This window comes from Vicugna pacos, chromosome 11 (assembly GCF_048564905.1).
Source record: "Vicugna pacos chromosome 11, VicPac4, whole genome shotgun sequence".
In the NCBI taxonomy this organism is placed as follows: domain Eukaryota; kingdom Metazoa; phylum Chordata; class Mammalia; order Artiodactyla; family Camelidae; genus Vicugna; species Vicugna pacos.
Window position 1 is genome coordinate 78,927,235 of NC_132997.1, and position 19,726 is coordinate 78,946,960.

Below are 19,726 nucleotides of genomic sequence, written 5' to 3' on the forward strand. Positions count from 1 at the left end.
TTAAATGCTAACCAGTTCTTGCTCACCTCCCACCTCCCAGCTTTCATTTTCCTTCTTTAGATGTCCAATTAGATTAGTTTTGTATTTCAGTCTTGAGATCACCCTAAACATCATGATTGGACTTTCTTACCAAACATTTACAGAACACCTCTTAAGGTTAAGTAAAAATAACCAATAGTCATTTATTATGTGTTAAGTATCATATATACATTATCTCATTTAATCCTCAAACAACTCTGTGAAGTAGGTACTATTACTATCCCTATTTTAAAAATTGGGCAACTGGGGTTGTGTGAGTTAAGTAACTTTTCCAGGTCATTCAGCTAGTAAGCAGGGTCAAAGAAAGCCAGTAAGACCTCAAAATCAACAACTTGCATAACTTCCCCATATCCCAGGCTCACTTTTCTTGTCTGCACCTAACCTACAGAGTTGTGAGATTCAAACGAGATAAAATATGCAGCAGGGTTTTATAACCTATGAAGCATATTGCAAATGGGCACATACAATCTTAAAATATACAATTAAAATAGTCTATTTGTAATGATGGATAACGTAGCACAAATACAGAATATAGCTATCTTACAATCACAAAATTCAGGTCCTTAAAAACTTTTTATTGAAAAATAATATATATCTTGTAAAGTTCATAAAACTTAAGCATGCCGCTCAATTTTTACAAAAGTATAAATTGCAAAAAAAAAATTAAACATTACCGAGATCAAAATATAAAACATTACCAGTATCTCAGAATCTTCCCTTTGGTAAATGGTATACGCTTTTAAGTTAAAGGCCTGGACTGGAATCTTGATACTTTCACTTTCTTTTTCCGTGATTTTTTTTTTTAAACCTCTTTGGGTCTTTGTTGAACCATCCTGTAACGTGATGATAACAGTACCTTATAAGATTGTTAAATTAAAGGAGGTCATATGTAAAACTTTTATCGTAGTGCCTGAATATAGCTTGCGTGCAATAAACGGTAATTATTGGGCAAATGCAACAGGCCGTACTCAACTCCCACTTCCTGCCTTTTTGTCACTCACTTTTGAAAGTTGCTCCCGCTCCTATTCCTTCTTCTTCTTCTTTCTCGCCCCTCCTACTGCCGTAAATTGCCTCCCAGAGCTGTCGTAAAACGCTCCTCCCCGCCCTCCATGTGGCGAAAACGCAATCACGCTTGACGGCGCGAGGTGGCTAAGCCGCAAGATGGCGGCGCTGGCGGAGGAGCAGACGGAGGTGGCGGTCAAGTTAGAGCCTGAAGGACCGCCGGCGCTGCTACCTCCACAGGCGGGGGACGGCGCTGGCGAGGGTGGCGGCGGCACAACCAACAACGGCCCGAACGGCGGCGGCGGGAACATTGCGGCGTCGTCGTCGGCCGGCGGGGATGGTGGGACCCCCAAACCCACGGTGGCTGTCTCCGCCGTTGCCCCGGCGGGGGCGGCCCCGGTGTCCGCCGCTGCTCCAGAGGCTGGCGCTCCTCACGACCGGCAGACTCTGCTGGCCGTGCTGCAGTTTCTACGGCAGAGCAACCTCCGCGAGGCCGAAGAGGCGCTGCGCCGTGAGGCCCGGCTATTGGAGGAGGCAGTGGCGGGCTCCGGAGCCCCGGGAGAGGCGGACGGCGCCAGCGCTGAGGCGGCTAGCACGCTTCTCAGCCGGGTCACCGCCTCGGCTCCTGGTCCTGCGGCCCCCGACCCTCCGGGCAGCGGCGCTTCGGGGGCCGCCGCCGTCCCGGTCTTAGCAACAGGTCCTGCAGCTCCGGGGAAAGGTGAGCCGCGGGGTCCCGGAGAGGCAGGACCGGCACGGAGGCGAGCTAGCCGGGAAGGCAGAGGCTGGCAGGCCTGCACCTCTGCGGGCTTGTTTTGAATTTCCTGGGCCCGCCTCTAGGGCCACATGCCCGCCCCTTTCCCTAGTGCGCCGGCTGCGCAGTCAAACCCTCTTCCGAGCTGTCAGTTCCAGCGAGAGGCTGTGGAGAGCTCTTGAGCCTAGGGATGTATGAGGACGGTGGGCTCGGAGAGGCAGAGACCTTCAGGCTTTCGGTCCCTTTCCTCTTATTTGGGCTTTTGAGCCTGGGGCAGGGGTACATTAACGATATTTGTACAGCCCTGTACTACTGTCATTTTACTATAAATATTTCAAGTTATACACCTTAATTCTCAGAGTTCCACTATGAGGTAGACCGTACCTCTATTTTAGAGATGAGAACACAGACTGAGAAAGGCCAAGGGACTTGCTTTGGACCACACAGCCAGGGAGTGATGGAACATAGTGTAGCCAGTATTTCTCAAAACGTAGGCTGACTATCGTTAGTTTAAATCTTTTAAGGGAATGCAGTTTCTGGGCGTCACTTCAGACTTAGTGAGTCAGACCCTGTGCAGGTGGAGTCTGGGAATCTGCATTTTTCTAGTCCATCGCCTTAACCTCTTGGCCATGACTACGGCTTGGGAATCTGCATTTTTAAATAAATTCTTCCAAGCGGGTATTGATGTATGGCGAAGTTTGAAACCATTCATTTAGGAACAAGCTTTGGTTGGACAGACCGGAGTTCAGTGTCTGTGTTGCTTTTGCTTGTGTGGTGCTGATTATTATTCATCCAAAGCTTGAGCTTTTTTTTTTATTTCCCTCTGTTAAATGGGTTATTGTGAAATTTAGTTATAATATATGTAAAGTGTCTGACACTAATAAGTTTATACCTAGTATCCATTACTGACACCTGAGGCTCCCCCTTCCCCCCTTTCCCCAGCAAAACAACACAAAACACTATAAAGTCTCAAAGGTGATCCTGAACCAATAAGAGATGTAGAGCCTCTAGCCAAATTAATCTGTATTTATGAGACCTAATCTTTGCAGCATTGCCAGAAGCGAATGAATACATAGCATTGTAAGCCATAAGTAGAAATGTGTGCAAATGTGATTGAGAGAAATCTTTCCTAAATGCAGAGTTTTGTGAATGAACTATAAGATGGATGAATTATGTTGTTGGTTATTTTGCTATAATCTTTCATCTCTTCAGAAACTTGACCTATTTTTTATATTGTATCTCAGAAACCAGTAAGGAGGAAAAGAGGTCATCAGAATAACCAAAAGTACTTATAAAATTTGTGCAGTAAAGAGCATAACAGTAGTGTAATTGCAACTTTAAAATTTCCAACAAACTGTGATTCAATTGACAGATGTGTCATAGTTTGTTATTGCTATATTAGAAATAAGTATTCATGTTTTCTGCTTCAAATGGTGGTTATAGAAATGTTTTAAGCATATAAAATAGATTTATCTTTTAGAAATATAAATAAGGCAAATTCTCCTCACCATTAACATGTTTATATTTTATATGGAATGATAGATGTACATATGTGAAGGTAACACAGTATGGGATGTGTTACGGGAAAGTTACAAAGTACTTATGTAGCTAAGAGAGCTAGGAGTGTTAAGCCAGGGCTTGGCTTGGCTTGGTGGTAGTGGGTGCCATTTGCAACTGAGCCTTGAGAGAAGATTAATACACTTTTTTGACTTGCACATACCATGTTTTATAAAATTTGTCTTTAAAATAAGTAGCTCCAGGAAAAATATTGAATCTTTTTGTTACTGATTTGAAAATTTTATTTTATGATACGGACATACCGAGGGAGTTTTGAATGGGTGACAGAAACAAAGTGAATCCCATTAAAAGATTATGTGATCGTGTTGGGGAAGAGAGTTTGAAAGGAGAGGGACAAACATGTGAGAAACAGTTCACCTCTGGACCTTAGCAAAACAGCCTTAGTCTCTTGGTACGTGTCAGGTCATTTTCTTGAAAGCTGTTTTTTGTTTTTTAAACAGTTGGAAGTGTAGCTGTGGAGGACCAGCCGGATGTCAGTGCCGTGCTGTCAGCCTACAACCAACAAGGAGACCCCACAATGTATGAAGAATACTATAGTGGACTGAAACACTTCATTGAATGTTCCTTGGACTGCCATCGGGCAGAGTTATCCCAACTCTTTTATCCCCTATTTGTACACATGTACTTGGAACTCGTCTACAATCAACATGAGAATGAAGCAAAATCATTCTTTGAGAAGTATGTGAATTTATATATATATAAAATATGTATATATAGCACATATATATAATGTATATACGCATCTGTAACTACACAAATGTAAGATTGCAACTCAAAAAGTACTTTATGAAGAAGAGGTACCTGGTATTATGAGAACTACAGTGAGGGCTTTGATCTAGTTGAAGTCAGAGAAGGCTCCCAGAAAATTGATGATTGATATAAGGTCTGAAGATTGGGTAGGAGTTAACCAGAGAAATAGAAAAAGGAAAAGCACGTGTGACAGCTTTATGGCAGGATGGATCATAGTAGGTACAGAGACGAAAGAAGACCAGTGTGGCTGGAGGAGAGTATAGGGGTGGGGGGTGTGGTATAACATGAAGCTGGACAGTTGGTTAGGGGCTGGAACAGGCAAGTTCTTGAGCCATGCTAAGGGTCCTTGTTTATCTTAATAGCAGTAGCAGTAGGGGGTTATATTGGATAGGATTAGATTTGGCTGAGATTCGCTGAAAATTCAAACAATACTGACATAAATAAAAGTTTATTTTTGCTTTTATCCTAAGAGCAATATGAAGCTGTGTTAAATTAGACTGAGAATGACTGGAAACACAAACAATAGAGGCTTAAATACGATAAAAATTTGTTTCCCTCTCTCTTGAAGGTAGGCAGTCCAGAACTGGTATGGAGTCCTTGATTATCAAGGACTTAGACTCTCTCGATCTTGTTGCTTTAACATCCTTGTCATGCAGTTCCACCTTGGTACAAGGTGACTCTCCAGCCCTAAGCACTCACATCAGTGTTACAGTCTGCTGTAACACTGGAGGGCATACATCCTTCCTGGAAGTTGCATATACTTTTCCCTTTTTTATGTCATTAGTCAGTGGCCACACCTGCCACTGGAGGTAGGAAATGTGGTCTTTATGTAGGTGTCTGTGTGCTCAGCTAATATTCAGGTGTTCTGGTGTGGAGGAAGAAAGAAAAAATGGGTATTTGGAAACAGTGAGACATCTCTGCTACAGAAGTCATTGAAGAACCATGTCCTTATTAGATTTCCATTTTGAAAGGATCTTTGTGCAGTGAGGAAAACAGATGGTGGGGGAACTATAAAGTAATTATAGATTGACCATTTTGGAGGTTATTGTTGTGGTTCTCAACTGGGGGTAATATTATTCCTCTCTCCCCTAGGCTATTTGAAAGTGGAGATGTTTTTGGTTGTCATAATGACTAGGCTGGAGGATCAGGTGGCTTAGGGATACCAAAAGTTCCAGTATGTGCAGGTAGTCCTTAGGAAAGAATTGTTCTGCCTCAAATTCTATTAGCACCCCTGTTGAGAGACAGTGAACTAGGGTGTGATAGTGTTGGTGAAGGGAAGTAGACATATTTGTGAGGCACTTGGTGAAGGATTGGCTGTGGAGGTAAGGGAGATTAAAGTGTAATTGATTACCCCTAGGTTTCTGGCTACCCTAACTGAATAGGGGTGCTCTTCACTGAGATAGAAAGCCCTAGAAGAGTACTGGGTTTGTCAGGGTTTGGAATAATCTGGAGTTCAGATTTGAATATGCCTTTGACTCGTTTAAGAGATGTCAAGTTGATAGATGGATGATATATTAGGCTCTGGACCTCAGAGGAGAAGTAGAGATGGAGCCATGAATTGGAGTTGTGTGCAGTATTGATGGATAGGGATGGGCTCGTCTAGGAGGCAGTATGAAATAAATCAGTGAGTGGGCTAGGCCCGAACCTTGAGGAATTCCGCCATTTGGAGTAGAAGAGATGGCCAAGTAGAAGAGAGATAAAAGGAGAAGCTAGTAAAGCAGGAAGAAAACTAGGAAAGTGTTGAGTTAAAGAAGCCAAAGAAAAGGAGTGTTTAAGAAGGAGACGGTGCTTAACAGTTTGAATGCGAGCTCTTTAATACAAGCATTAGACCCAGAAGCTAGGACCTGTCAGGTAATGAAGGTTGTGGTAATAGAGGAATAATAGAACTCAGGACTCCTGCTTCTGTGCCATTATATTCATTCATCATTCTACAATGCCTAATAGAAGGTATATAAAGCAAATGTTCTGTAGCTCAGTGTATTTGGAAAAAAAAATTAAGGCTGATGGTGACAGAATTTGTAAGCTAATTTTTCTTACTGTTATTGAAAAACCTCTTCCTCTTCCAGTGTCATGGTGCAGTCATCTCCTTACATAGGAAGCTGGAATCTCCTAGGGGATTCTGTCTCCTTGTCATGGACAGTCTCAGCCCTTGCCAGGACCCCATGCTCAGTGAGGTTATGAGCAGTGACTAATATAAACACCAAGAGGCTGAGATTTCTAATTTTATTCAAATCTTGGACAGAAACTTGTGTCTTGATGAGTCATAATAGAGTAACACAGGTAACAGTTTAGGAATCCATTGGCTATGTGTCTTGTCAGTGCTAGAGTCCTAGTATCTTATATTTAATCATTATTTTCTAAATGTTTTTGCATTGTTTACTGTTCTTAGTGAATGTCAATATATGATCTTTACATTTGACTTTATTAGGCGTTAAGATTTGTAGAAATAAAAGTACATTTAAATTTACTAATTGTCACCAAGGCTGAAAGCTTTACTTAATTGCCTTTGGTAATGATGGGAATGATGAGTAAATGGGATTGCTTACTCTTTGATATCAACATGTTTGTTCTTAAGTCATGTTATTAAAATAGTGATGTTTAATATTTACATCTGGTATTAAGATAAGAAATTATTACTAATGGTTGGTTTTATGAGCATGTCATGCATTAATTATGGGTGAGAGGCTGGGTGATTGGTATGTTGAGTCATTATACTAGTTTCTACTTTTGTATATGTTTGAAATATCCCATAATAAAAAGTTTTAAAAAGTGGGTTTTGAGAGAACATAAAATTTAGTAGAGCAAAGATTCTAACGTTTTCAAATGTCTACCAATGGTGGCATTCAAATTAGACTGTCTACCAATGATGCGTATCTTATCGTTCATTCACTTATGGTATTTATTTCAAATTCTCTTAAAATGTTTCTAATGCATTTCATTAGAGAATTAGATTGGTCATTTTTAGGATGAATTCAGAAATGAATTGTGATCATTTTGAAATGTGTTACTTCTGATCCTACAGCTTAGTCCAGGATTATTCAGACTACTACGTTGAAAATATTCTAGGATGTTTATAAATATATGGGGGAGAGGCAGATCCCTTAATGATTACATTGAAAAATGACTTTTTAAAATCACTGAAACAGGTTCCATGGAGATCAGGAATGTTATTACCAGGATGACCTACGAGTATTATCTAGTCTTACCAAAAAGGAACACATGAAAGGGAATGAGACCATGTTGGATTTTCGAACAAGTAAATTTGTTCTGCGTATTTCCCGAGACTCGTACCAACTCTTGAAGAGGCATCTTCAGGAGAAACAGAACAATCAGATATGGAACATAGTTCAGGAGCACCTCTACATTGACATCTTTGATGGGATGCCGCGTAGTAAGCAACAGATAGATGCGATGGTGGGAAGTTTGGCAGGAGAGGCTAAACGAGAGGCAAACAAATCAAAGGTATGGGAATAAACCTAAGAACTATATAATGCAGATTATGAAAAACTGTAGCATTTCCATCTACATAATTTACACATTTTTCTTATAGCTAGTTTGGGAATAATTTTACACTGTATACTAAGTTTCATGTTCTAAGGATGATGTATATATTAGTAAGAATTTGGGAATGGCTGCCTTTAACAGAACCCTGACTGCAATGGCTGAAACAAGTAAAACGAATTAAAGAGGAAGACCTTCCTAGACTGGTGTGAGGGCTCCACAGTGCCCTCAAGGACTCTGGCTCCTTCTACTTTCTGCTCTGCCATCTTCAGAATGTGACTTTCTTCCTTGTGCTCACAAATGGCTATTGCAGCTGGAGCTTTACAACTGTGTTCCAGGAAGGCAGAAGGGGGAGGATGAGAGACATATACCTGCTGAATCTCTCTCGTTTTATCAGGAAAACAGTATTGTTTTCTAAAGCACTGCCCAGTATATTTGTGTGTACATCTATTGACCAGAATGATATTATATGGCCATTCCTAGCTGCAAGGAACTTGGAACAGAAATGATTTTAACTGAGCATAGTGCTGCTCCAACTAAATCAGGGTTCTGTTTGTAAGGAAGAAGGGGAGATTGGCTATTGGGTAGACAAGTACAGAATCTGCTTCAGGATAATAATGACCATACTGTAATTGTGATTCCTCCTATCAAGATAGGAAAAGGATGTATTAATGAACAAAAAGGTCATTTTAAAAAATTGGCTCTTTTTACTCGTAGGTATTTTTTGGTTTATTAAAAGAGCCAGAAATTGAGGTGCCTTTGGATGATGAGGATGAAGAAGGAGAAAATGAAGAAGGGAAACCTAAAAAGAAGAAGCCTAAAAAAGATAGTATTGGATCCAAAAGCAAAAAACAAGATCCCAATGCTCCACCTCAAAACAGGTGAGGGAAAAAAACCTCACGAACATGTGTAGAGGTATAAGGCGATACATTATAGATGGTTCAAGTTTCTTAATACTCAGAGTAATTTCTAGTCTGTTTTTCTTTCACAGAATCCCTCTTCCTGAGTTGAAAGATTCAGATAAGCTGGATAAGATAATGAATATGAAAGAAACCACCAAACGAGTGCGCCTCGGGCCAGATTGTTTACCCTCCATTTGTTTCTATACATTCCTCAATGCTTACCAGGTTGGTAAAACAGTTGGGCAGTGTCTGCCTGGAGAGTCATGTTAGAATGGTGATTACCATTAAAAGAAACTTAGATGTGTTAACTAAAATGGAGTTTTCTTATTTAAACTCTTGATGTAAATATGGCTTAAAGCAGTTAGGGAAGGAGAATTAGATACTGCTCAGAACAGATAGAAGGTAATGTTTGAAAGACCTTTAACAACTTGTAGGTCCTAAAATCTTGCTTATTTGTGGCCTTTGTTTCACTGATCAGAATTCTGCTAGCCTTTAGAAGAAGGAAGCTGTGTGGTTCATCTCTCTTGAACTTGACTTTAAGTACTTACTGTAAACTTAATAATTCTTCATTATCTTTATAGACTCTATATATAATAGGGTGCGAGGATATATTTAGTGAAGTACAAACATGACTAACATCTGCACTCCAAACTTGGAGGGCAAAAAGCGGGTAAATGATTGTATGTTCTCAAAGTACATGCTTTCAAACGATGGATTTCATAGGAGAATGAAATCTCAAATAATCTTTTATATGAGAAAAATGCCTATCCTTATGTATTCTGTAAGATGTGATTGTAATTTTTCCCCAAAAAACAGTATAAGGCTTTTTTCTAATTAAAAAATTTTTTTAACATTTTTATTGGCAGGGTCTCACTGCGGTGGATGTCACTGATGATTCTAGTTTGATAGCTGGAGGTTTTGCAGATTCAACTGTCAGAGTGTGGTCTGTGACACCCAAAAAGCTTCGTAGTGTCAAACAAGCAGCAGGTAACTGAGATGACTTGTCAGGATGTAAATTCATCATTAGTTTACACCAATCTTGATCCCATGGAATATACATAAGACATTGTAATCTCAGCAGACTTTCACTTGATTTTACTTTTAAGTCAAAATGGCTAACAACATTCCCAACAGTGAAAAGTGCATTGGAGTGGCAATCAGGAGACTGGGGTGCTACACTGGTTTAACTTTTTTGAGCCTCAGTTTTCTCATCTGTAGAATGAGGGGATAAGGCTAGAAAACTCCCTAAGGTTAAAACTGTCCTATTTTGGTTGTTTTTTTTGTGAATTAAAAAAAAACCTTTAAGTAAATAGTGGGGAGAGTACTTTCTGTTTTAGCCATAAAAATGGCTAAAATGAACTAATAAGGTTAGGATTTCATTTTAAAGAAAGTTTCTTGCTAATTGTGTTGTTTAAACAAGATAATACATTTTTGATAATTTAGTATTTCTGTAGTTTTATAAATTTTTGAAACATTGTGATATGGTTGACAAATTTGAGTTTCAGTTCTAGTTTCAACACTAAGCTGTGTGCACTCTGGCATATAATTTAACTGTTCTGAACCTCATTTTTTTCTCTTATCCACTGGGATGATAGCTAATTTAGAGGCATTTGCACAGTGGTTGGTATGTAGGAGAAACTGTTCAAATGTTAGTTGTTCTCTTAAACTGTGATGTAATTGTCTTAAAATGTTTTAATTAATGTCCTTTTAAAAATTAATATTTCTGGACTATTTTAGATCTTAGCCTCATAGATAAAGAATCAGATGATGTCTTAGAAAGAATCATGGATGAGAAAACAGCAAGTGAATTGAAGATTTTGTATGGTCACAGTGGGCCTGTCTATGGAGCCAGCTTCAGTCCAGATAGGTAAAATACCAAACAATAAATATTAAATACTGCAGTCTTACGTTGGGACTATATGAGTGTTAACTACTGGAAACATTATGCAAATGTTGGGGAAAAAATCTGTTAGAAAAATCTCATGGTTGCCTATCATTCATTATCTTTGAGAATCTTGCCATCTGCTAATTCATCTTGGGGTACTGATATACGATACCCAGATTTACAGAATCAAGATGAATAGCTTCAGTGTTTGCCAGTTATAAAAATTAGCTTCAGTTTTGTAACTCCAGTAAGGGTTGAATTGCTTCTTTGGGTTCCTGCTTTGGGTTTTGTGGCTACTGCTATCAATTGACTTATCTTTGTATAATCAGAAGAACTAGGGGAATAGTGTAAAGGGAATTTAAAACCCACAAAAGGTGTTTGCCTATTTTTCATGATCTCTAATATTCTGTAGAAAGGGGGGAGGGTATTTTGTTTTCATAATACTACCTATATCTTATTGGATAGATAATAGCTTTCAATCCATCAAGATTTTCATCTTTATGAAACTGAGAATGAGGATTTTTGTTGTTTTACAGGGTTTAGCCAGATAGTACATTTTTACTCAAGGGAAACTTCTGATTTCAGTGAAAACCTTATTACTTTCTGAGTAGCTCAGCTTTTGTGTTTAGCCCTGATGAAGGTAGAGTATTAATGGCATGTCTGTAGTGTTGTTTTTGCTTTTTTTTTTTTTTGTCCAAAAGATGTTTACTTTAAAATTCTTACACAACTTGTACAGGATATGAAAATTGCATCTCCATTTTAAAGTAAAAAATTTACTGAGTTTTAAGTGACATATCACATTTCTTAGAAGCCCTTCTCAGTTTACCAATCTGACCATACTTTTTGTCATTACCTGTTGGTATTTTTTTTTCTCCTAAAGAATTGTGATTTTCCTTTTAAGAGATATGTTTTTAAAATAATCTAACCTCATTTAGTAGGTACTCAGTAGATACAGTGTTACGACTAACACTAGTTAGTACTTTCAACTCTTGTTATCTACTGTGGATTTCATGTATAAATTAAAAGTGAGATAAGTAGCATGTCAGTTAGCTACATTTAATACATTCAAATATATGCAAAAGATGGACAGGTAACTAAGTTATTTTAGGAATCAAATATATTACTTTCTCTTCTCTCAGGAACTATCTGCTTTCCTCTTCAGAGGATGGAACTGTTAGATTGTGGAGTCTTCAAACATTTACTTGCTTGGTGGGATATAAAGGACACAACTATCCAGTGTGGGACACACAGTTTTCTCCATACGGATACTATTTTGTGTCAGGGGGCCACGACCGAGTAGCTCGGTAAGAATGTTGTGATCTTGTGACTGGGCCTGTTCAAGGAACAAACAGAATTTTTCTTGTAGTAATTGCAAACTCCAGCCAAACTCATTTTCACTTTTATTCAGTAACAACTTTTTGAGAATGTCAGCATTTATAGGTCCTTATTTGAAAATGAATTTGGGATAGGACTCTTACCTTGTCTGCAGTCATGTCTATAGAGTCCATGCTCTTCCCCTGCCCACCACCAGATGCAAAACGGTCTTTCACAACCACTGTAGCACCTTTGTTTCTCTGTCATCTCCTTAAAAGTTCAGAATTGAGGTAGCATGGGTTATAAACCATGTGGTGATCAGAACTAGGGAAAAATACTTTTCTGCGGGTTAGACTAAGAGTTGAGTGAGGTACGGGGGTGTACATACAGAGAACTAAAGTATTATAGGATTAAAAAACTTTTGTACCAGATCAGTTTAGTTCTTCTTAAGAATGTTTAGTCTCAGACATTCCATCTTTCTTTGCTCAGGTAACTAATGAGGGGGACCCATTTGGAGCCAACATTTCACTTGGATGTTTCTGTATTTATTCTGGATAGGATTTTGGTATTTCACAGTTAATTGCTAATTATCTTTTGTTTTCAATTTTTTTTTTTTTTGAAGGCTCTGGGCTACAGACCACTACCAGCCTTTAAGGATATTTGCTGGCCATCTTGCTGATGTGAATTGTACCAGATTCCATCCAAATTCTAATTATGTTGCTACGGGCTCTGCAGACAGAACTGTGAGGCTCTGGGATGTCCTGAATGGGAACTGTGTAAGGATCTTCACTGGACACAAGGTATTTTACACCTTTATTATTCCAGCACTCAAGGTTCTTTTTGAGATAAGTTTAAAAAATAACCAGTGAGACATACACATTAAAGATACTGTTCATACCACTGAACTTTGTAATTCTAACTTTTGCCTTACTTTCTTAGGTATTTTTAACCCTACTTCTGATAACCTTTTTTCCAACTTTTCTAGGGACCAATTCACTCCTTAACATTTTCTCCCAATGGGAGATTCCTGGCTACAGGAGCAACAGATGGCAGAGTACTCCTTTGGGATATTGGACATGGTTTGATGGTTGGAGAATTAAAAGGTCACACTGATACAGTCTGTTCACTAAGATTTAGTAGAGATGGTGAAATTTTGGCATCAGGTAAGTGACTAGAAATGGCTTTGCGGTAATGGGTCAATGGTACATTTAAAGGAAACACAATATTGACAATTGCAAAATTAAGTCCTGCTGTTTTAGGTTTTGCTTCTCCTTAGCAATGATTCCAGAGTGTCACCTACATGTATATTGACTTCTCAGGTTAAACTACTGCTTGAAATGCTTCTTTAGAGGGAAAAGAGTTGTTAATCAAGTTCAGATTTCTTCATCAGAAATATACAGTAAATGCATAAATTACTTGACAGAATGTCAGCATCTAAATATGGTAGATGCTACTAAATGATTTCCTTTGATTTCCTCTTAGGTTCAATGGATAATACAGTCCGGTTATGGGATGCTGTTAAAGCATTTGAAGATTTAGAGACTGATGACTTTACTACAGCCACCGGGCATATAAATTTACCTGAGAATTCACAGGAGTTATTGTTGGGAACATATATGACCAAATCAACACCAGTTGTACACCTCCATTTTACTCGAAGAAACTTGGTTCTAGCTGCAGGAGCTTATAGTCCACAATAAACCATCGGTATTAAAGACCTCTGGAAGCTACTGTTTTAAAAAGGGAGACTAAAAGCAAATACCTCAGTGATTAATATTTAAGCTACAAAGAATGTTTTGTCTTTATGGATCTGGAAGTATGCTGCTTGGAAAATCTGAACAGGACAGTTCCACGTTTCTATAGCAACCACATTTAACTAATTTCCGTTAGTTGAATAAGAGGTATTATGTTCGTGGAGGGGACATTTATGGTGCTTTGGATTGTGTGGAAACTATGCATTTTCTGTTCAAATGCTATTTTAATTTATTATGTCTAGAAAAAAATCAAGTGATTTCAATAATTCATCTTGCTTCAAGATTCAAATTGAGTAATAATAATACCATCTTGAATTTTAGCTGAAGAATTCTATGAGCATGTATGTTTCTGCTGTAAAAATGTAGTTACTGTATGGCACTCAAGTACTATGTTAAATGATCCACTAACATTTTTGCTTGGCTCATGATTAGTGGAATGTATATAACTGGTTAGGTGAACTACAGTTCCTTTCTGAGAAATAGATGAAGTACAACCATCCACTGACATCTGAATTTATACCTTTTGGATTTTGAGTGCACCCAAACATTCTATAAACCAGGTGAAGAAATTAACTTCCATGTTCTACTTCAGCTAAAATGGCTACATACAACCTAGGACACTTGAAGTCAGACAGACATTTCAGTTGCTTACCTCCAGTACTGAGCCTTGCTTTCGGAAACTAAGAGATTTAGACCAAGTCACTGCCAGTTTTTTTGCCTTTGTTGCATTTTGTACAATTTTTATATTTTTGATATCTTGTAAATAAAGACAACCAGCTTTTCCAGGTTCATAATTTATTGTACAAATTGAGTATCACATGATGAGCTGACATTAGTTTCTTCAGGCGTGGGAACTTAACAGATGAGGTACAGTTTAGGATCCTATAAACAAAGTAAAAATAGTTTAGACACAAATGTGTTCAACTCTACCTTTAAGACTTAGTAATTACTCGTACAGGACTATCCAGGAACCTCCCCTGAAATTAATGCAAATTAATTAGAATCTCAAAGGAGTCAGTTACTCCTCAAAATTTAGGTGTCTCTCAGCTTAACACAGTTTAACCTACACTCCACTTGAACAAAAAGCTGCCAATAATTCAGAATGATCCTAATCATATACCACTGGAAAAGCCTAGTACATAAAGTAACATTGTAAACACTAGAAAACAGAGAAGGTGGTAGTATCCTCATTAGAAAAACAAAATTAGGAGGTACCTAATAAGAAAAATGGGGCAAAAAACCACCTGTTTGTCAAGAATAAGTAACGGACCACACAGCATTCTAGGATATGCAGTCCCCTAAGTCAACAGTTTTGGGATTGGAAAAGCTTTTAAGAGTGGAAGAAAATTTTTCTGTTATAGATAACTACATTAGATCTGGGTTTTGGGTTTTTTGCACATCATCTGCTAACACACCAAATATTTATTCACTCAAGCAAGGGCAAATGGAGACTGGATGGCACTATAAGAGAACGAAATCTGAGGGATTTAAGGAAAAGACAGAATTACTTACATAAAAATTTGAAACTAGCAAGCGAACTAGTACAAACATTTGCAACTGATTTAAAAGGTTGATTAATTACTACAAAAAGAGCATATCGAGAAAGGTCTTCACAAAAAGAAAGTCCCCATTGTTACACGAGAAAAACACATGAAGAAAATGTTAAAAATACAAATGGCAAACAAAAATATACAACTTCATCAAAAAAATTATTTTTACTCATCAAGTGAACAAAAATCAGAAACTGACATTATTCAACATTGCCACACACAGAGAATGTTTGTTAAAAATATAAATGGTAAACAAAAATACACAACTTCATCAAAAAAATTTTTCACTCATCAAATTAACAAAAATCAGAAACTGACATTATTCAACATCACCTGGGGCACAAAGCTGGGTGCCCCACAACGCTTTGGGAAAACACTTTAGCCTAAGAGAACAATCACAGATACAAAAACTTCATGCTCTAAAGCGTTCACTGTAATGTTATTTGTATTTAAAAAAATTCTAATAGGAGACATTTCCTCTGTAAAATAAAGCATATATCCATGAGCACTCATGCATTCAAATTACAGAAAACATACATGTTGTAAGGCAAAATTACAGATATGAATCATAGCCATTGGAAACCAAATACATAAAAAAAAGTTAACACAAGTTTTCAGGGTAATGGGACATGGGCAATATTTTTCTATTTTTTTCTTTAATGAATTTTGCACAATGACAAGACACTTTTATGGTGGGGGGGAACCCTAACATCAAAAGGCTTAGTTATAAACTTTTAAATGTTAACTCCTTACCATTTATGTTGCTTTCACAGCTGGAGTTTTTTTAGACCTTAACTTGAAGTATAAGACTAACAAAGCAATGCTTCCATACGTGGCCAGAACACACTGAAAAAGAAAGGAAAAAGTAAACAAGGCTGTTGTCACACCTGTATTACTCTAAAACATAACTGCTTAAAGGTATCATTAATACTTACATTCATTCTCCCTGTGAGAGTGTAAGAGTTGAAATATTTTTTGATGCCAGTGAAATGGAATTGGGCATCAGTTTCTGGACCTGCCATGATTTCAGTCTTTTAAAAAAAGAAAGAAAGGAATACATTGGTTTGGATGCAATTTAAAAGAAAAATTTTTAATTAAAAAATTCAAAAAGTCACTGCATATAAATATTGCAAATTTTATATATGCCTCACCCAACAAAGCAGCAAAGTGGTGGAAAAAAATCTTGCTGATAAGAAATTTTTGGAAAGAAGGACTTTATCTTGGTTGCTATTACTCAACACTCCAGAATATACATCAAATCACTCAGCATAGGAGGAGAACACAGTAGTCTCTTAAGTCCATCGTCCAACCCAGTGTAACCTGCTTTCATTGCTGGCTCTATCTATGCCATAGTGTACTGTACATGGAATTAGTCAGTTTTAAGACTAGTTGAAAGCTAGTGGAACTTGTGATACTTTTCAAAGTTTCTCATAGAGGTAGCCAGCAACTAAACAGCTCACCTTGCAATCCTTCTTTTTACAATTTTTCCTATAAATATTTTAGGACCTCCATGTGAAGGGAGAGAAGGGATCATTTACTAGATTGAGTTGATACATACTGCTGGTGATGAGGAAGCTGAAACCAAAAATGCTGAAAAATACATGGGTAAATATTTTAATCATCTTAGGCAAGAGAAAATACAAAGGTGGCCAAAGTAAAAATGTGAAACATAGAAAGATAAACTCATGATCAAAGAAATGTAAAATGAGACTAAAATCTAACTATCAGAGTAGCAAAGATAAGTTTATAGTAAGCAGTAGTAGTGAGAATGTGGGAAAATAAACAGTCCCTCTGTTGCCAGAAGGGAGTGTAAACTGGTGTAATGCTCTTAATGTGCAATTTTGCAATATCTATCAAATTATAAAATTCGTATACCCCTTCATCTAGCTGGCTCATTTGTTCTCTAGGAATTTATCCTTTTAGAAATGTTACAAAGTGGAACGATGCTAATGGTTCAAGGATGGTAACTGAAATATAGTTTATGAAAATAAAAAACTGGAAGAACCAAAAATCCACCTACAAGAGACATAAATGAGTTTCCATTGGAGGAAATAAAATGCATGTAGATCTTTATATATAGACAGGGAAAGATATTCCCATGCACATAGATCTTTACGTACTGACACAGAAAGATGTCCCTATGTAATGTTAAACATTAAAAAAATCCTATTTCTGGACATTATAGAGCACATCAATGATTCTCAAAGTCTGGTTCCTAGACTGTCAGCATCAGTGAAAATGTCTTAGAAACCCAATTTCTCAGGCCTATTGAATCAGAAACTGGCGCCCAGCATCTGTTGTAATATGCCCTCTGGGTGATTCTAATACATGTTAAAGTTCGAAAAACATTGCAGTAACAGAAGTAGAAAACCAAATGCTTATTAGTAATTACATATTAAAAAAACAAAACAAAACCCTGTAAGAACATATAGCAAACTTTTAAGACGGGCTACACCTATAGAACGTATGTATTTTACAACAGCATGTATTTCTTTCAAAATTAAAAAGATAGTAAAGGCATATTCAAAGGTCATCAGAACAACACTCGAAAATTCGTCTGTATGACCGCCTATCTACCACGACCGACGCCACGCCGAGTCGATTGGCAACATAGACGAGCCGGTCGAGGTCCGGTCGAGATTGGTAGGCAGTGGCAGTGACTCAGCTGGCTCTTGATGAAAGAGTGGGAGACACCTCTGAGGAAGCTGTTGCTATGGAAACTGGCACTTTTCTCTTTACCATTCAAAGGCCTCCAGAGGCATTCACGTGCAAAGAGTTGGCAATGAAAATGTGGACAAGTGATCTTAATCGTGAACGGTTTCAAGGTTCATGGAGCAATGAAGGATTCCAAACTTCCTTAGGCCTCCTCAGGAGCCTTGGCCAGTCCAGTCCAAGGAGGAAAATCTCCATTAAAAGAAATCTTTATGATGTAGCTTTTATATTATCTCATTTCAGCCAATTTACTAAAAACATGCTTTTCTATTATCTTCAGGATAGATTTTTGGATTCTTACAGCATCAAGTGGGTTTCTAGGAGAAACTCTACAGAAAACAAGGGCTTAACTTTGTCAAATTATTAACTAACAATCCCCACTACCTTGTGTCTAACAAAAAATTTCAGGAGAATGTGGTGTCCAACTGAAAGAATATTAAGGTGTTTTAATTTATCTCTACATAATATAGAAGGAAGGCTGGTGTCATAGAGAACTAATTCTGACTGCAGCGAAGGGCATGGTATAGGAATTGCAATTTAGTCTAGGTCTTAAAGGAAGACTCTTCAAACGCTGAGATGGAGGAGGAAGTGGAATGTTGCTGATAAACAACTGGACCAAAGCCTGCAAACTATTGATTTGTACCGTCAGCAAACTGCAGGTACTTTTGGGCAAAGATCAGGAATCTTTGTGTTAGTGTCCTTTGTGGAATAATTGAACTGATACTTGCTTTTAAGTCATACTTAAGTTAAGAAGACATTAATGAAGGAGAAAATTACCTAAGGCTAAAAATAACCATACTAATTGTTAAACGGAAGCCTATGGCAAAATCTAAGCAATAGGATCTTCCCTTTTGTTTCTAATTAAGAAGCGAACCCACTATTCAATACAATTAATTTTTCATGCCTCTCTTCACCAGTGAAATGGGCATTCCAGAAAAGGCCCAAAGTTTTGACCAACTGCCTTTTCCATTTTCTGTTTTTTTTTTTTTTTTTTGCAGGGGGTGGTAGTTAGGTTTATTTATTTATTTATTTTTAGAGGCAGTAGTGGAGATTGAATCCAGGAACTTGTGTATGCTAAGACTGTGCTCTACCACTTGAGCTACACCTATCCAACCCATTTTCTGTTTCTTGATACTGCTGTTTTCCTGTATGGACACCTACCTGGAATGCTGAGATCATTAAGTGAAGGAGGCAAAAACGAGTGAGAGCCGCTCAGGTACCAGAAGCAGCCTCCTGCACTTCAAGTTTACAGCTCTCTGTTCTCGCTACCTCCTAGAAAATGCCTTCCCGCTGACCAAACACAGACTGAAATCTAACCCGCTTATCGCGGGCCTGGCGAAGTGCAGGCCCGCTTGACAAAGACGGTAGCACAGCCCGGCTAAAGGAGGCCTGGCTGGCCAGCTTTCTAAGCACAGCTCAGTGGAAACAAACTGCTTTGGGCATACAGAGAAGAGGGTCATTTAACCGAAGGTAGGGTCAGAAGCCTGAGTTCTCGTCCAATGTTACGTCACTGGGTGACCTTGGGGGACTCCCCTCGCTGGGCGCCTCATTTTTCTCCACTGGAAAATGTATCCTAAGGGCTTTTAGGAGCTGGGGGTGGGGAGGCCTTTACCTCGCACCGAGGCTTCCGGGTCACTGTCCGAACCCTCTCGCCCGGCCCTAATTTTCCCTAATTTTTTTCGACTCATCACCACTCTCACCCCACCAAAGCAAAAAACTCGCGGTGTGCCCGGACCAGGAACAAGTCGATTCTAAGCAAGCCTCGCAAAGCGGACGCGCGAGGTCCAAACCCGGGCTCCCTCCCCACCTACCTTCCAAAAGACACCAACTCCGCAGCCTGTGTCCTTCAGCGTACGCAGCTGCCCCTCGGCCCACCCGGAAGAAGCCACCTCCCCCGCACGCGTTCAACAGGCCTTACCTATTCGGCCTTCTGCGTCGATTGGCTACGGTTCGAAGTCCCGCCCTTCCGCTTCCGGTCTCTCAATCTC

At 38.6% G+C, this 19,726-nt stretch overlaps 2 protein-coding genes across 4 annotated transcripts; one reads left to right on the forward strand and one right to left on the reverse strand.

The window, feature by feature from the left end:
• Positions 1–1,017: 1,017 nt before the first annotated feature.
• On the forward strand, positions 1,018–14,270 carry TAF5 (TATA-box binding protein associated factor 5). The gene is made up of 11 exons (XM_006216353.4): positions 1,018–1,759; positions 3,811–4,048; positions 7,267–7,582; positions 8,339–8,502; positions 8,613–8,748; positions 9,390–9,510; positions 10,261–10,390; positions 11,548–11,712; positions 12,345–12,522; positions 12,708–12,885; positions 13,205–14,270. The coding sequence occupies exons 1-11, from the start codon at positions 1,201–1,203 to the stop codon at positions 13,420–13,422; spliced, it is 2,403 nt and encodes an 800-aa protein (XP_006216415.1). The 5' UTR covers positions 1,018–1,200; the 3' UTR covers positions 13,423–14,270.
• ATP5MK (ATP synthase membrane subunit k) lies at positions 14,255–19,673 on the reverse strand. Of its 3 annotated transcripts, XM_072971813.1 has the most exons (5): positions 19,550–19,658; positions 16,487–16,616; positions 15,962–16,057; positions 15,780–15,872; positions 14,255–14,358 (listed from the first exon to the last, which is right to left on the reverse strand). In XM_072971813.1, the coding sequence occupies exons 3-4, from the start codon at positions 16,046–16,048 to the stop codon at positions 15,783–15,785; spliced, it is 177 nt and encodes a 58-aa protein (XP_072827914.1). In that variant the 5' UTR covers positions 16,049–16,057; positions 16,487–16,616; positions 19,550–19,658; the 3' UTR covers positions 14,255–14,358; positions 15,780–15,782. The 3 variants fall into 3 exon arrangements, with proteins under 3 accessions (XP_072827914.1, XP_006216417.1, XP_072827913.1); XM_006216355.4 differs by lacking the exon at positions 16,487–16,616 and having other exon boundaries at positions 19,550–19,673; XM_072971812.1 differs by lacking the exons at positions 16,487–16,616; positions 19,550–19,658 and adding an exon at positions 18,900–19,172.
• Positions 19,674–19,726: the final 53 nt, after the last annotated feature.

Coding starts and splice junctions, on each gene's coding strand:
- TAF5 (XM_006216353.4), top strand. CDS start 1,201: ATGGCGGCGCTGGCGGAGGAGCAGACGGAGGTGGCGGTCAAGTTAGAG. Junction 8,503..8,612: donor AATGCTCCACCTCAAAACAG/GTGAGGGAAAAA, acceptor TTTCTTTCACAG/AATCCCTCTTCCTGAGTTGA. Junction 8,749..9,389: donor CATTCCTCAATGCTTACCAG/GTTGGTAAAACA, acceptor TTTTATTGGCAG/GGTCTCACTGCGGTGGATGT.
- ATP5MK (XM_072971812.1), bottom strand. Junction 15,873..15,961: donor CTCTCACAGGGAGAATGAAT/GTAAGTATTAAT, acceptor TTTCTTTTTCAG/TGTGTTCTGGCCACGTATGG.